Raw genomic sequence first — 16081 nt, forward strand, 5'->3', positions numbered from 1 at the left:
TGTGAAGAATTCACTATCCCATGAGTTTTGCACTGAAATGTTTAAGAAACTGATCTTATGAAACATAACCATATTCTTATGAAACATAACCATCTTATGGAACGATAACCATATTCCAGACTCCCAACTTCTGCAGCCGTTCCCAACCGCATCAATAACAATGGGGGTGTGCATGATTTCTTTTTCATTTCTTGCTGGTGCAAAAAATGTAATTGAACAAACTTGGAATGAGCTGTTGAGATTAGCTGCTTGCAACTCGCGAAATCACACCAGGCTCCTCCTGGGCCTACCTGTAAAACAGAATTGTCGCATCTCAGGAGAGTGCGCTGCAGACACTGAGCTGTGTTAGTGGAGCATTTCAGGCATCGGCTGATACAAGAGGAAAAAACATTGTTTTTGCTTTGAGGCACATGACTGCACATTCCTGTGAACCTTTGATCACTGCAGAGACCTGGAAGCAGCCAGCATTTAAACAGACATTGACAGGGCAGGCAATGGACTGTGAACATGTGAAACTCACAGCCAGGTGAAATGAGCTGTTAGCATGACTGAAAGGGGAAGGGGTTTCTACAGCGCTGGTTAGGCAAGGTGGGTTTTATTTCAGCTGAGGTTCTATCAACATCTACAGGGCAGGGCGGCCTGTGACCCTGCATGAGCATGCACTGAAAAGCATCATGCAAAGCCCAACATGCATGTCCCAATGAACAGCTTACTGTACCTTTGGGTTGCAAAGAAACTTACACAGCATACGGGTTCTCACTTCCAAACACGTGCCCTTTAAGCAAAAGGAACTAGATGTAATCACAGCTTGGACTCTGCTTAAAGCCCACCCCTTCCGGGTTTCTCCTTGACTATCACACACTGGTTATGGATGCAGAAAACTCATCTTTTTTTGGAACATGAACAGCTGTGAACTTCCTCACAGCAGTGCCCCTTCAGCTTTGACGGAACAACACTTTATTTCCCATCAGTCCCCTACTCCTTCCCTGCTGCTCCCAAACCTGGGACCAGAACGTTTGTGTCTGAGCTATAAGCTCTGGTGCAACCACAGCTGGAGTCCTGTGTCCAGTTCTGGTGCCCATAATTCAAGAGGGATGTTGTTAAATTGGAGAGGGCTCAGAGAAGAGCCACGAGAATGATTAAAGGATCAGAAAACCTGCCTTATAGTGAAAGACCCAAGGAGCTGGATCTATTTAATTTAACAGAGAGAAGGTTAATGGGTGACTTGATCACAGTCTATAAATATCTGCAGGCATAGCAAGTATTTAATACTGGGCTCTTCAATCTAGCAGAGAAAGGTCTGGCACAATCCAACTGCTGGAAGTTGAAGCTAGACAAATACAGGCTGGAAATAAGGTGTAAAGTTTTACCAGTGAGGGTAATTAACCACTGGGACAATTTACCACGGGGTGCGGTGGATTCTTCATCCCTGAACATGTTTAAATCAGGATTGACTGTGTCTCTAAAAGCTCTGCTCTAGTTCAAACCGGAATTAATTCAGGGCGTTCTCTGGCCTGCGTTACACAGACCGTCAGACTAGAGAATCACTCTGGTTCCTTCTGGCCGTGGAATCTGTGAAAGAAAGGGCCCAGCTTCTCCTCTGCCTTCCAGAGCATGATGTAGGAACAGCATTGACATGACAGGAACGACTCCTGATTTACACCAGTTGTAAGTGAGCAGGATATGGCCCAATGCCCCAACCGATGGGACTGGTCCAGTCCAAACTGCACAGCGGCCTCGATCCTAACAGTATGGCACCAGCCACAACCCAGCTGCCCAGACGCCCCAGTGACAGTGAGCGCGGGCCCCTCTCCCGCTGAAGAGCTGGGCCCATTATGCAACAGCTCCCTCCTTTCCTCCCTTACGCCGGAGGTACAAAACCCGTCCCCCAGTCAGTCAGAATCTCATTCCCTCTGTGGATTTCTGCATAGGGGACAATGTACCTGTATTCTCAGTGTGCCCCAGGGCACTGGCCAAGTTACTGCCCCAGCCTCCAGGCATGCTTGGCTCACCCTGGCCAAAGGAGGGCTGCAGCAGTGCGGGGGAGGCGTTATTTAGCAGAGGAAGGGTCTGGGGGGGGAATGAATCTAAGGCAAGGCCGATTTAGGCTGAACATCAGGGAAAGTTTCCTAGCTATTACAGTCCTGTGGAACAGCCTCCCCTGGGTGGGGTGGATTGCCCATACCGGCCTGGCACTGGACAACAGAATGCTGGAAGGGCCTGGCCCATGACTGGGAATCGGAGGCATTTGGGCAATACAAATAATAACACTCCTGCCCGGGGCGGGGAGAGGCCTTCCTGGGCCTCGTCACCAGCTCTGCCTGGCAGATCTCAGCTCCGTTCCCTCCCTCTGCCTGTACACACAGCACTCCCCAGGGGAAAGCCCAGGGCTCAGGCATGCCCTTGGCTGCTGTTCTCCCAAACAGCTGCCTCTGGAAAAGGCTCTCTCCGGGATCAAGCAGCGGAGTCTGCATGCAGGGTCTGATCATCCCTGGGTCCCCACTCCAGTTCCCACTGAAACCTTTGCAGACGACACCCTCTCGTGGAAGCATCAGAAAACACATTGGAGGGAGGGACTCATCAGCTGGTGCCAGAGAGCTGCTGTCCAAAATGCAATGAGGCGAGTTGCCCCGCACCCCTCACCCCGCTGTGCTGGACAGACACATGGTGAGAGAGACAGTTCCCACCCTGAGCAGCTTATGAGCTAGCTCCATGCCGCTGATCCCCAGAAGAAATCCCAGCTCCATCCCTGGGCTCGTCGCATCAGCTTGTGCAGCGCTTTGGGTTTGCACTATGGCAGCGAGCAGCCAGGCAGCGTGTGGTGTCACGTCCATAACCACACGGCAATGCCCGCCGCTCACCAGCCAGGATGAGCACAGCTGCGCCTGACCCTAAGCTCGCCAGCGCTCGCACCTGCAAGGGCTCTCCAGGGGCATCCAAGGAATTCACCCTGTGGAGCGGAAAACCTGGAGAAGACTGGCTAAGATGCTGCAGCCCCCATGGAAGGAGCCATGTGGGCCCAGGGCAGAGCCAGGGGACCTGCTCTAAGCTGGCTTTGGGTTTTGGTCTGGGTTTTGCAATCTCCATTTAGCACCGGTGGAAGGTGCAATCTCAGCAGGCCTGGAACCCAAGAGGCTAATTCCTGCTTGCCTTGTGCCCACTCTGGAGCCAATGGCAAGTACCTGCAAAGCATCCCCAAAGCTCCCCTAGCACACAGCATACCTCTAGCTTAGAAGGGGGTTGGGGGGGGGTGTGCTGAGCCAGTATAGCCCATGAGAGCCCCCAGCCCCACATGGCATGTGAAGGCAGGAGGGGGCATGGCCAGCTTGTTCCTCTGCCCCAAATATCTCCTTGGGTGGGGATGGGCATGGCAGAGCCTCAAAGGCAAAGGGCATTTCAGTGCCCAGTTCCCACTTGCAGCTTTGACCAGCTCCCTCTGGTAGTGCAGTGGCCCAAGGTAGAGCAGTCCTCGCCGCTGCGCTATCCCGCACCAGGGACCGAACCAGCTGAGGAGCAGCACGCTCCTGCCTTACAGTCCCTGCACCAGGCTGAGAGCTGGGACAGAGAGGGATCCCGGCAAGTCCCAGTCCAGCTGTGCTGCCCTCAGCCCCCGCTGCCCTGCAATGGCTTGGACCCTGCAGCCCAGGAAGGGAACCTGCTCTGTCACCTGGCCAGGAGTGTGCAACAGAACTAAGCCCAGCTTGGCACTAAGCCCAGCGGGCCAGTGCTCTGTAAAAGTCACTAGACAACTTGGGGGAGAGAAAGATCACGATGAAACCTGCAATGCAAGAAATGCTCTCTGCCCCTTGCACTGGAAATCTGTCACCGTCCTTCTGCAGCCCCAGTCCCTGCTGCATCCAAGTGCCGAGGCAGAGATGAACAAACTCTGGAACTGAGCTCATAGGGCTGTTTCCATCCCACAGAGGCTGGTTCTGATTTCCCTACATCCAGGGGACAGTTCACAGTCACAATGCTGCTGGCGGTGAACAAGCTTTGAGCCCCTGGACACAAGTCATGTGCATCCCTGCACTGTGCATGCAGCCCGCGGCACGCAGGAACATACCTGAGTCCATGACGACGTTCAAGGGAGAATCGTAGGTCTGCAGGAACTGTGCAGGGCTCAGGAGCTCCCGGCACTCCAGGAGGTGGCAGATGGTGTCCTGGGAAATAATTAAGTTGGGGACCTTCTCCAGAACGGCATCGGGGAGGTTTGGGGAGCTCTGGAAATCAGAAGAGAAAAGAAAGCCCTCAGCCACTCAATGCCAGAGGAAAATCACACCTCCTGCAGCCATCGGGAGAACTCGACTGACCGTTCCGATGCCCACCACGCATGCCCACCTGCTGCGAGCCGGGCCACTCCTGCTGTAGACGATGGAATTGAAGGTGGCTGGACAGGTCAGCAAGGGCCTATAATTCCAAAGGCAGCAACACCCTGTATGTGGGGGCATCCCAAAGATTTGGCTAGAGATGGGGCGCAACAGACCCCGGCAAGCTGCCCACCCGCATTAGGGGGCGCTAGCAGTGCCTCCTGGCCCTTACCTTGGGGTATTTCAGCAGGTGCTCCCCCAGTTTCAGGAGCATTGCCAGGCACTCGCCAATGATGGTCTCAATTGGCTCCTCGCGCAAGGTGTTGTAGCCCAGATGCCTGCTGGGCACGTCCAGCACCTTGTAGCTCCACTGCTGGAAGAGCCGGGAAGGAATGTTGTGGGACAGCACCAGGATCTTGGGCTCCAGAATGAGGGCCCTGGGACGGGACAGGGTAGTGGATCAGTTCCCTCTCACAGCAAGAGAGGGGTCTGTCACCCCCTGGGGTTAACAGGAGGGTCGCTACCTGCCTACTGAGGCCTTGTTACGTGCAAAGATGGTGCCACGCTAGCCTAGCATTGCTAAAACAGTGCCACCCCCTGGTGTGGACACAGCTAGGCTGGTAAGAAGGTGCTCACACCAGTACGTCTGTTCCCCTCCATTTAGACTGTGCCTGGCTTTCACCCAAAGATGATGTTGTTTCAACAAAAAGTTGCCTTTTTGTTTTTTAACTTTTTGTCTAAATTTTCCACAGCTACAAAACCATTTTCCACCCAGCTCTAAAGCAAACACCTGGCGGCAGGTAGGAACACCTCTGTTACCCCTTTTCATCTGCAGGGGGAGCCAGAGAGCTCAATACGCTAATTAACCTGGCGGCAGGTTGACACTGACCCTCCAATTTCCCCTTTCCCCTATCGAGGGCGCCAGCCAGCATCTGAGCCGTGGCACTCCCATCTTCCCCTCAGCTGGACGCTGGTAGCCTCTGCCCGGAGCCATGCTTCCCACCGGGGTGCACCGAGTCCACAGAGCTGTGGCTGCAGCTCCCTCTCCTGGTTGTACCTGGTAACGATGTGCAGAGATTCATAGATTCCCAGGCCAAATGGGACCATGGTGATGATCTAGCCTAACCTCCTGTATAACACAGGCCAGAGAAACGCCCTCCCGCCTCGCTCAAATTCCTAGAGCAGATCTTACAGGAAAACATCCACTCTTGATCTGAAAACTTGCCAGTGAGGGAGAATCCACCACGGCCCTTGGTAAATTGTCCCAGGGATTAATTACTCTCCCTGTTAAAAACGGATTCCTTATTCTCAGTCTGAATTTGCCTAGCTTCAATTTCCAGCCTCTGGCTCTTGTTCTATTGGATTAGTCGGCTGCTGCCTCCCAGCCAATCGCAGGTTCGATCCCCGCACACAGCCCAGCCGCCACCGTCCTCGGTCATGTGCACTCTGGGGTTTGGTGAAAGACGCTGAACTGTGGCAGCTGAAAACCCTCCAGCTACTGGCTGGCCAGCCCTCACCTGTGCTTCTGGGGCTGCATGTCTCGCAGGTCCCTCAGGACGGAGTAAAGCACCTCGCTGGAGGCCTGAAAGAAGAGCAACCTCGTTAGCTGTGCAAACCCCCTGGTCACGTCTTGACAGACGCCCAGGGCTGCACCCCGGGTGATGGGATGGAGCATCCGAGCACGCTGGCAAGGATGTGTGGACCTGACTGGTGCAAGTGTGAGAGGGCACAATTGAATCTGCCCACGCTGCTAGCCCAGCTCGGCCAGAACATGCCAGCTGCAGCTGCCAGGCTTGGGGGCAGGAGGAATTCAGGGCAAGGCAGCACAGTGAGCTGCTAAAAGGGGGGGTGGGCATGGGGCGCTCAAATTCTGGCCTGGGGGAGTCAGCCCTGCTGTTCTTACATGTGGGGTGGTGAGCTAGGTTTGAGGACCTTCGATTGTGGGGTTAGGGGGCAAGGCTGGGGGATGGGCCCTCACATTGTTGGGTTGCAGAGGGAGATAGACCCTTAGATTCTGGTGTTGGGGGTGAGGCCTGGGATGGGGAATGGGTCCTTTGATTAGGGGACTAGAGGGGATGAGGGGCGAGGCCGGGGTGGGGGATGGGCCCTTTGATCCTGGGGCGGGGGAAGATGGGGGTCTGGAGCGGGGACAAGAGCAGTGGTTTTCCAGTGAAGTTTGGGGGGTTCTAGCTCTTGCTTCCCACCCTCCACAGCTATTCTCTGTCCTGTTGCTACACTCCGCCTCAGCCAGGCTGATTGCAGGGTGACTGCTTGGGAGGGAGGGAGGGGGAGACGGGGTGCTGGGTGTTTCACGTAGGGTGACATGGGGGGAGGGGGGAAGGAACGGGGCTGGGGAGCAGAGCTCGGTGCAGCCTGTGAAGGGCAATCCCAAGCCGTCTCGCAACCCCTTGGGCGCTCTCCCGGTTTCCGATCCCTTTCTTTGACGTTCCCATGCAGTCGCAGGCTGACTGGCCCCATGCCCTCCGTTCCCCGTACCTCTAGGGTGTGCACCAGGTAGGTGGGGTAGAGCAGCAGGAGGCCCGTGACCCCCTCGCCCTGGTAGTAGCGCTGCAGACTCAGGAAGAGGAGGTGCCAGTACCCTAAGGAGAATCCAGAGCGCACACAGCGTTTGCTGGCTGATGCCCCCCACCCCCAGGCTAGTGCGGCCAGCCCCGGGCTCCTGCAGCTGCCTCCTTCTCCAGGCTGCAGGATCCCTCGTGCCCTTGCCCCCCGCCCAGTGCACTGTAAAGGGGAAGGGACCCCTGTGCGGCACAGCCCCAGGGCCCCGCCCCGCTCAGAGCACCCCTGGCATAGCAGCCTCCAGCAGTCAGAATGGGAACTCCTGAGCGGCCTGGGGCTGGTTGCAAACCAGGATCATGCATGTTGACATCTCCATGTTCTCCTGGGAGGCTGCATATCGCCCTCCCCACACTGGGGGCCTGGAATCGGATCTCCCAGCGACGGGGGCCAGAGCCCCACCAGCTTGCACAACAGCAGCCATGTCTGCAGTGTGGCTCAAGCCATCCTTCCCTGGGTACCTGAGCGCCCAGCCTGGGCTCTCAATGCACACTGCCCTCTGGCAGGGCCACAGTGAGGCAGGAGCATGATGGCCCTGAGCCCAGGGCCCTCCCCCCGTCCCCATGGACTGACAGTAGACTCCAACCTGGCCTTTAAAAGAGAAATAATCATTTTTCTAGCCCACAAATGTGACCTGATTATGGATGACAGCAGCCTGAGCCTGAGATGCTACGAGTGTCCCATGCATCTCAATGGGGTGCTAACTCTGACACCTGCTGCTCTGGGAGATCCCATCCCAGCAACAGCAACCCAGCAGGTAACTCTGCACATGGAGAACCCTCATCGCTGTCATTCCACCATGGCTGTGCTGGGAGCGCAGGGTCATACACAGAAGGGTGGGTAGGGAGCCGTGTCCTCCCTTCTCCAGCACAGCTTCCCAACCCCATGGAGAAAGTGAGCAGTGTTCTGGAGAGGTCCATACGACAGTGTCTCAAACACAGCGTGTCGCGTAGCCGTTTGGTCTTAGGCGGCGCTGGCCAGACACTGCAACGCAGTGCGTGGCCAGGCGCTAGTGTGTGCATGGCCCTTGTTCCATTTCAGGACCCTCTGCCCTCCACAGATGTGGCTACTGAAGAAACAGGGTGAGATGCTTACCTGCTAAATCCTGTTTGTCGGCCAGCTCCGGGGAGATCTTAGCCAGAAATACCAGTCTGTGCAGAAGCAATTTCTGGAAGGGAAGAGAGAGGCCAGCCATAGTTCAGGCCCTGTGAAGGGAGGTTGCTGCCAGCACCAGGGGGAAGGGGAGGGCTATCCGCACGAGGCACTGAGATGGTGTAAAGGAGGGCTCTGGTGCTGAGTTCGGTGGCGGCTGGACTTTGTGCCGCCCACCCTCTTGATTCTTAATGTTACAACGAGCCATCCTAGGCTGGTGTTTTAGAGCCACGGGTGCCTGTTCTACTGGCACACGTGTTGTAAATGGCATGGGAGCTTGCGCCTGGGGACGTGTAGTAGCAGGGGATGGACTCAGGGAGCTAAGACGTCCCTTCTGATCCTAAGGCTGCCCACTCTGTGCTCCTCTTCTCTGGGACACGTGCACCCAGATACACACCCAACCAGTGCAATGGGACAGGATGGTCAGATGAGCGCGTGGCCCTGGATTGGTTTGCAGTGTCGCGGGGAAGACATTTACAAATAGGGTGACTAGATAGCAAGTGTAAAAAATGGGGATGGGGGTGGGGGGGAAATAGGTGCCTATATAAGAAACAGCCCCCAAAATTGGAACATCTGGTCACCGTACTTACAAATGAATTGACCCCCGCTCCTTCCAATGCCCGGCCTACCTCCCAAATGGGCCTCTCCCCTAAGACGAGGAGGGACTACTTGGTCGGTTTCATAGGACCCAGGCCAGCTCCTCTGCAACCGTCCAAAGCATTGGGCTCCCAGGGCAGCATCCCCATGGAAACCATGTGGGAACTCCTACGATAGCTTGGAATGTGTCCAGACAACAAATGCGTCCCCCTCCCTGGCATCTCACCAGGCGGGCTGGAGGATCAGCACACACCTTTCATCCCAGGAAGCGGTGCCCCGCTGGGTTCCTGGCTGGAGTATGCGGGTCGGGGGCCGCTGGCACTGTGGGAAGGTAGGTTGCCCTGTTCCTCTCCTGTGAGATTTCCATCTCATGGGGATCAAGTGGGCCAGTGCCTTTCCCCAGCACTCAACTCGTGCAGGAGGACCCTGAGCAAAGGGCGGGCAGTGCTGCACCAGTGTGAATTTCCCCAGCAGAGAACAGAGGTGCTGTGCTCTGAACCACGCCTTTGTCTATGTGCATCTGGATGGACAGCTAGGACAGGGGTGGTCAAACTACGGCCCACAGGCCGGATCTGGCCCCTCAGGGCTTTGGATCCGGCCTGCAGGATTGCCCCCCGTGGTGCTGCAGGCCCCGCGCTGCTCTCAGAAGTGGCCGGCGCCACATCCCTGGGGCCCGGGGGGTGGGGGCAGAGGGCTCCATGTGTTGCCCTTGCCTCCAGGCACCGCCCCCCCCGCAGCTCCCATTGGCCAGAAACGGGGAACCGTGGCCAATGGGAGCTTCGGGGGAGGTACCTGGAGGAGTGGCAAGGGTGAGCCCTGTTCCCCCCCTCCCCCAGGGGCCGTGCAGGGACATAGTACTGGCTGCTTCCCGGAGCGGTGCGGCATGGGGCCAGGGCAGGCATGGAGGGAGCCTGCCCTGGCCCCGGTGCGCGCTACTGCCACCCCGGAGCCACTTTAGGTAGGTGGCGCCGGGCCGGAGTCTGCACCCTGAACCTTTCTAGCACTCCGCCCCGCAACTCCCTGCCCTGAGCCCCCTGCTGCACCCTGCACCCCCAACTCCCTGCCCTGAGCCCTCTGTTGCACCCCACACCCCTCCTGCACCCCAACCCCCTGCCCTGAGCTCCCTCCCACAGTCTGCACCTCTCCTGCACCCCTGCCCTGAGCCGCCTCATACACCCTGCACCCCTCCTCTGCCCCAATCCCTTGCCCTGAGCCCATTCCTGCACACCGCGCTCCCTCCCGCACCCCAACCCTCTGCATACAATTTCCCCACCCAGATGTGGCCCTCAGACCAAAAAGTTTGCCCACTCCTGAGCTAGGATCATTGAGTTTGATTTGTTCTATAACTAATCCATGAGGATCCTCGGGTCCAGGCTCCTGGTGCGAGTTGAGGGGCACTCAGCAGCATCTGACAAAACTGGCCATTCCTCCTGTGTCTGGAAAGAGCGGAGAGTTTGCAACAAAACCACCCCTGAGGGCTTCTGCTGACATTTCTGGCAAGCACCTTCTCCTGGGAAAGGAGACAGGCAGAAATGGAAAGATCCCAGGGCGCATTCAGAGCCTGGGGAAGCTCGTGGCTAGACGCACCTGTCTCAGAACATTAAAGTTTCCCCCATCGGGGGAAGGTGACTTGGTGGTGAAGGGGGTTGACTTGTGTACACTGAAAATTATGGAAAAGGTAAATTTCAGTTGATTCCTTTTTGGAATGGCTGAATTGAAATAGAGATGCTGTGAGATGAGCGAGAATAGTGCTCTTTGCATTACAGTGGTACTTAGAGACCCCTGATCAAGGGTGGAGTCCCCTGGTGCTAGGCGCTGAATATACCCAAAGTGAGAGACTCCCCCTGCCCCAGCGAGTTTACAGTCTAACCACACAAGGGGACCCAGGAAGTGGCGTTATTCCTGTTCTACAGATGTGCTTCAGTTCCCCAGAGCCATAAGGTTGAGGTGCTCAGCAATGACTCAGGGACTGAGCCACTGAACGGGAGGTGACCCCAGAGGTGTCTGTTCCCCAGTCAGCTCTGAAAATCTCAACCTAACTAATGTGCCAAAGGCTCACCCCGGGAGTCAACGGCAGAGCCAGGAGCTGAATCCAGATATCCTATGTCCCAGTCCAACAGCAGCCCTTAGCTAGTGATTTTCTTCCCAAGAGAGCTGATCTCACACATGCTGTGCTGGATTGTTGCCTTGATAAGACGTAGCACGCAGTTAGTGATGCTGGACTAACGGATTTCCTGTCCACGCTTGCTTTTCCTGTGCACCCCTTGTTGTACCCGGACCACACTGCGCAGTTGCTTTGCATTGGGGAAATGAAAACAGTCCCTTTTGGAATGGTTGATGGTGATTTGATTTGCCATCTCGCCCTTGAAAATGGCCAGGGCTAACCCACAAGGGGATTGTGATTTCTCTGCCTATTTAAAGGCCTGTAAAACTGAAGCTTCCCTGAGCTACCAAACATTTTCTGCACCCTTTGGGAGGTGACAGAAACACAGCATGAACTGGGAAAGGGGATCTGAAAGAGGCTTGTTTGGATGCCAGTCAGAAAAACTGCCAGAGCTACTATCCAGGCAGCCCTCATGTAGTCAGAAATAACCTGCTATTTGTAGAGGCCAGGTTCTGCTGTTACTCCTCTGCCTCTTACTCCCCGAGTAGCTCATTGACTTTGATGCAACTACTACAGAGCATGAGGAAGAGTGTCAGAAGCTGGTCTGTGCAGTTAGTTACAGGCTTTAGGAACAAGAGCTGACAGGAGCTGCAGGGTTTGGAGGATTCGGAGTTTCTAGACACAGATCCTCCAGCTGAAATCAATGGACGGTAGGAGCCTAAACACCCTTGTGGATCTGGGCATGACTGAGTGGAAAAACTCCAAAGCCCTAGTGACATAGCAAAGTTACCCAAGTCAGGGGCTCGGTGACAGCGTAACAATGACAGACCCCTGGTCGTCGGCGGGCGGGCTCGAACTGGGGGCCTATGGAGCTTAGTGCATGAGCCTCAACCCTAGGAGCTAAAAGCCAACTGCCTGTTAGCTAAGGCTGTAGAGCAGACTCATTTTGTCCCTCTCTCCAAGTGGTCTCCATGCCACTAGATGGGACAGAACCCCACACCCAGAAGGTGTGTGGGTTACCACAGCATGGGCCTCTCCTCACCCAGTTACAGCCTGGCGAAAGGAGCAGGGCCGATGGACTCCAACCATGCCCCTGTGAATAGGCTGAAACGCTCTAGGATCTGCAGCCTGTGCCGGTAAAAGGAAGATTGAAGCCCTGATGTGGGGAGTTTACTGAGACCACATTGCGCCACCCTCCCCACAGCTGTGTGGCCTGGCTGCCGACCTAGCTCTGCCTGTATCCCAGTCCGTCCCCACCCCATGTGCTCCAGGGGGAGCGGAGAGCAGGAGACACTGACCGTATCCTCCTTGGCATGGGGGGCCCGCCTGCTGAGCACGTGCTGAAGGAGATTTGTCCGGACCCTCTCCTGTGGCGACTCCTTCCGTTTCGTCTGCCCCGATTTCTCCCGACCAGCCATGCCCCCCCCTCGCTCCTGTCCTCTGGCTGCACAGAGAAAGCACTAACGGCCCTCAAGGCTCATCCAGAATTGCTGCTTGGCCTCTTCGAAACCAGCTCTTGCTGCCTGGAGGTCACAGTGCAGAGAGACGCGGGCGCTGACCAAGTACCACAGCCTGGAGTCCCAGTCACACTGGCTGGGAGCAAGGCAAGACTTTGGCTAGGCAGCAGCTGCGAGTTGACAAAAGGTTTTCGGTGTCTTAGCAGCAGAGCCCGGGCCCTTACGTTTATCCCTTTTGTCTGCATTGTTTGCTGGCATTTTCTGTGGGCATTAGCTGGCAGGGAGCCGCGGTTGCTCAGGCAACACGTGGCATGTAGAGATCCTTTGAAAGGTTCTGGGACGCCAAGGGCTTTGTGACAGCTGGGGCTCTTAGCTGAGCTGCCTGCCGGGTAAGGTGCAGGGGGTATGGCCACACCTAGCTCTGTTCCCTAGCAGGTGTTTTTATCGCTGCCTCTTGAGCACCATGCTTTAATTCGCAGGTGAAGGCTGGGGGGCTGGGCAGTGGCAGACCCCGCAGCCTGGGCAGCCCTGGTGAGTTACAGGAGCTTGGGCTGGCTCCTCATTGAGCGCAGCTTGCAGATTTCCCTTTCAAGTGGCCGGCTCAGGAGTTCGAAGGGCAGGGGAGTTGGGGTGGGTTAGGGGGAAGGAAGGGTCCCTGCCTTTCGGCTACATTAGGGCTACCTGGGTCGGTCAGGATGACATTGAGCTCCCAGGTTTCAGAGTAACAGCCGTGTTAGTCTGTATTCGCAAAAAGAAAAGGAGGACTTGTGGCACCTTAGAGACTAACCGATTTATTTGAACATAAGCTTTCGTGAGCTACAGCTCACTGCATCAGATGCATTCAGCGGAGCTCCCACTGAGTCAAACCGCAGGACATCAGAGTGGGCCAGGGAGCGCTGAGCATGCGGCAGCTGGGCCCACCCGGGCAGGCTGCAGGTCTGCGCCCCAGCTTGCTGTGCACCAAGTGGTTGTGCAGACCTGCCGAGCCGGGGCTGTACCGTGGCCTCCGTGGATCTGGCTCAGAAGGGGCTGCATGCCAGGCACCGGGCGCGGCGTTGTGTTCCAGACCCCACAGGCTGTGCAACTTGGCCTATCTCATTCCCTCTGCTGCGAAGCTCTTGGGGCCCCTCAGGCTGCAGCACAGTCCCTAAAGGGGAGACACTTTGTCCCCGCAGCCCTTGGCCCTGGCCCCCAGGCCCTTGGCGTCCAAGGGTTTCCTCCACGATGGGAGCTCTGGGGGGGCTTCCTCCAAAATCTTCACTCCGGGGCGGAGTCTGACCCTTCCACCGCCAGGAAAGAAGCCAAGGGATCAGCCCTCAAACTTCCCCTGCATCCAGCTCAGCAGAGCTCTTGGGCCTCTGCGCCAGCTTCAGCGGCCCAACGGTGCCTCCTGGGCCAGGGCTGCATTGGCAGGGACTTCCCTTCCGTGAGCTGCCTCAGCACAGTGGAGTAGGCCAGGGTAACCCGAGTCTGCCTGTTCCGCGGCTGGGGAATGTGGAATTTTGCTGAGGGCAGTTTAACCGCCTGTCATTTTACCACAACACCACTGACCCAGCACCTGGTCCATGGGGCTCCGTGCTGGAGGAAGGGGCAGGCAGGAAAGTTAATGCAGCCGCTGCTTGCCAAGGGGGATGCATTCCTAGCACAGTAGCCAAGGCCAGATGCTTCACAGGTAATGACCAGAACAGGGCAATTATCAAGTGACCCATCCCCTGTTGTCCAGTCCCAGCTTCTGGCAGTCAGAGGTTTAGAGACACCCAGAGCATGGGGTTGGGTCCCTGCCCACCCTGGCTAATAGCTATTGCTGGACTTATCCTCCAGGAACTTATCTAGTTCTTTTTTGAACCCTGTTATAATCTTGGCCTTCACAACATCCTCTAGCAGTGAGTTCCACAGAGTGACTGCATTGTATGAAGAAATACTTCCTTTTGTTTGTTTTAAACCTGCTGCCTATTAATGTCATTAGATGATCCTGATTCTTTTGTTATGTGAAGGAGTAAATAACATTTCCTTATTTATTTTCTCCACGCCAGCAGCCTTCTTTCAGCCACTGGAGGCTGGTTGGATCCCGCATTTAGAGCACATGGGCACTGCCCCTAGATCAGCCAGTACTCCTGGCTGGGCATGACCCATGTTGCTTTCACCCTTCCCTCAGTCTCTGGCCCCTTTGCTGCCACCCTATGAAAAGCTTATTGTCAGTTGGTGGGGTGATGATGTCACAAGGTAAATCAACCAATCATCACCCTTCCCTCTCCCCATTGGACTGTAATATGATGTCAGAGGTGAGTTGACCAATCACCCATTCCCTTGCCTGCCCCCTTCCCACTGGAATGTGACATCAGAGGCACATCAGCCAATCACCACCTACCTTCTCCCACCGCCATTCATCTGCATATTGTAACGTGATTGGATAAAATGTCTTTTCCTTGAATACATCCTGTTCTGAATTAACAGCCCAGCTTTTGATGGCCTCGTTGAGGCGTGCAGGGCCTGGCAGCTGGTCCGCTCCTTGGCATGAGATCAGATCTGCAGCATTTGGTCACTGCCCTGGGAACAGCTGGGGGACTCGTGTCATTACAATACAGGGGGGTGCGAGTGTCCTGCATGGTATTTCTCAGCATGTGTTGCAGTCCCTGTTGCTCACTCGGGTTTTTCTCCCTCTACGAGGCCAGCACAGACCTTTTAGTTTGGAGGCTACAGAGACCTTCACATCCCATGGGGGCGGTTCCCTGCTTTCCTAGGACCCTGACCTGCTGCTGTGCAAGGAGGCGCCATCAGAGTGATTCTGGGGGGAGTGCGTGTCCCACCACAGCCTGCGCTGGCCTTACATGCAGGCCAGAACCATCCCGTTTACCTGAACTTCACTCCAAACAGGCCCAGCTGGCTGTTTACACCCCCGTGCTGTGGACCTGTGGCTGCACTGCCGGGCATTGGCCACACACACACACACACAGAATGGTTTTTAAAGCAGAGGCAGGTCCTGCAAAAGTCCCCCTCCCCCCGTCGAAGAGCCCAGCAGCGGGGTGCAGCGGGGCTGAGCCGAGGGACAGGGATGGCTCAGACCCAGTGAAGAATTCCCCCGCCCCTCCACCCCTGCCGGCTACATGCAAACCTTTCGGATCGCCTTCTGCTGCTCCTGCGCCAGCCCATACACCGAGATCCTGGCCTTGAAAGCAAACTCCTCCGGCTCGGACTCCATGCTCGAGGCTCGCTTTGGCCTGGATGCCATGGCTGCAACCTGCGGCCGTTGCTTAGTGACTGTGTCATGATAACAAAGGGGGTCTGGGGAGCTTTGCCAAGGGCCCGCCCACTGCAGCCTGGTGGCACCGTGCCAATGATGGGTTGCATGCCTCGCTGTTCGAAGGGGAATGCAGGGCACAGGGACCGGGACCGGGCCAAAGCCCACGGCCATCCAGGGGACCCTTTCCCATCAGGGGCGGGATGGCCGGGGTGCAGTGCAGCATGTGGGTAAAAATAAATCCCCGTGAGGCATTTTAGTTTAAAGGAAAAGTTGTGTCTGTCTGATGGCCCTGGGGAGCCACCCATCCTTTGCGCAGCAGGGGCAGTGCCTAGGCAGGCTCCCCCACCCTTGTGCTGCAGCCCTGCTCACTGCTAGGGTTAGATCAGGCTTCAGCGCCCGTGGGAACCTTGGCCTCTCTGCCCAGCCGGCCTGGCCCAGGGGTTAGGGAGCTAATGGGACTGGAGCAAAGCTGGGGTCAGTTTCTGGCGCCGTCACAGACTGTCCCTAGGGGCTTGGGGAAGTCACTTAATCTGTGTCCCCCTGCCTGCCCAATGGGGATCGCACTGCGCTAGCTGACAGGGCGGCCACACACATGAGAGGGCAGGATGCACTCAGAGGCGGCAGTAAATAGGGGCTAAGAACCAGT

At 56.4% G+C, this 16081-nt stretch overlaps 1 protein-coding gene across 4 annotated transcripts; it reads right to left on the reverse strand.

Moving 5' to 3' along the window:
- Positions 1-21: 21 nt before the first annotated feature.
- Positions 22-15471, reverse strand: LOC125621105 (testis-expressed protein 47-like). 4 transcript variants are annotated; one of them, XM_048817586.2, is made up of 8 exons: positions 15307-15470; positions 7980-8052; positions 6804-6907; positions 5825-5889; positions 4540-4744; positions 4064-4220; positions 742-775; positions 22-290 (listed from the first exon to the last, which is right to left on the reverse strand). In XM_048817586.2, the coding sequence occupies exons 1-8, from the start codon at positions 15421-15423 to the stop codon at positions 287-289; spliced, it is 759 nt and encodes a 252-aa protein (XP_048673543.2). In that variant the 5' UTR covers positions 15424-15470; the 3' UTR covers positions 22-286. The 4 variants fall into 4 exon arrangements, with proteins under 4 accessions (XP_048673543.2, XP_048673542.2, XP_048673545.2 ...); XM_048817585.2 differs by having other exon boundaries at positions 719-775; positions 15307-15469; XM_048817588.2 differs by lacking the exon at positions 15307-15470 and adding an exon at positions 12036-12440 and having other exon boundaries at positions 719-775.
- Between the last annotated feature and the right edge of the window lie 610 nt (positions 15472-16081).

Source organism: Caretta caretta, chromosome 14, assembly GCF_965140235.1.
Source record: "Caretta caretta isolate rCarCar2 chromosome 14, rCarCar1.hap1, whole genome shotgun sequence".
Lineage (NCBI taxonomy): Eukaryota > Metazoa > Chordata > Testudines > Cheloniidae > Caretta > Caretta caretta.

What these genes read in the sequence shown, in the direction of transcription:
- LOC125621105 (XM_048817588.2), bottom strand. Translation starts at nt 12,155, where the DNA reads ATGGCTGGTCGGGAGAAATCGGGGCAGACGAAACGGAAGGAGTCGCCA. An exon ending in CGACAAACAGGATTTAGCAG is followed by an intron (nt 6,908 to 7,979) that starts GTAAGCATCTCA and finishes GATTCTCCTTAG; the next exon opens with GGTACTGGCACCTCCTCTTC. An exon ending in GAACGTCGTCATGGACTCAG is followed by an intron (nt 776 to 4,063) that starts GTATGTTCCTGC and finishes TTTTGCTTAAAG; the next exon opens with GGCACGTGTTTGGAAGTGAG.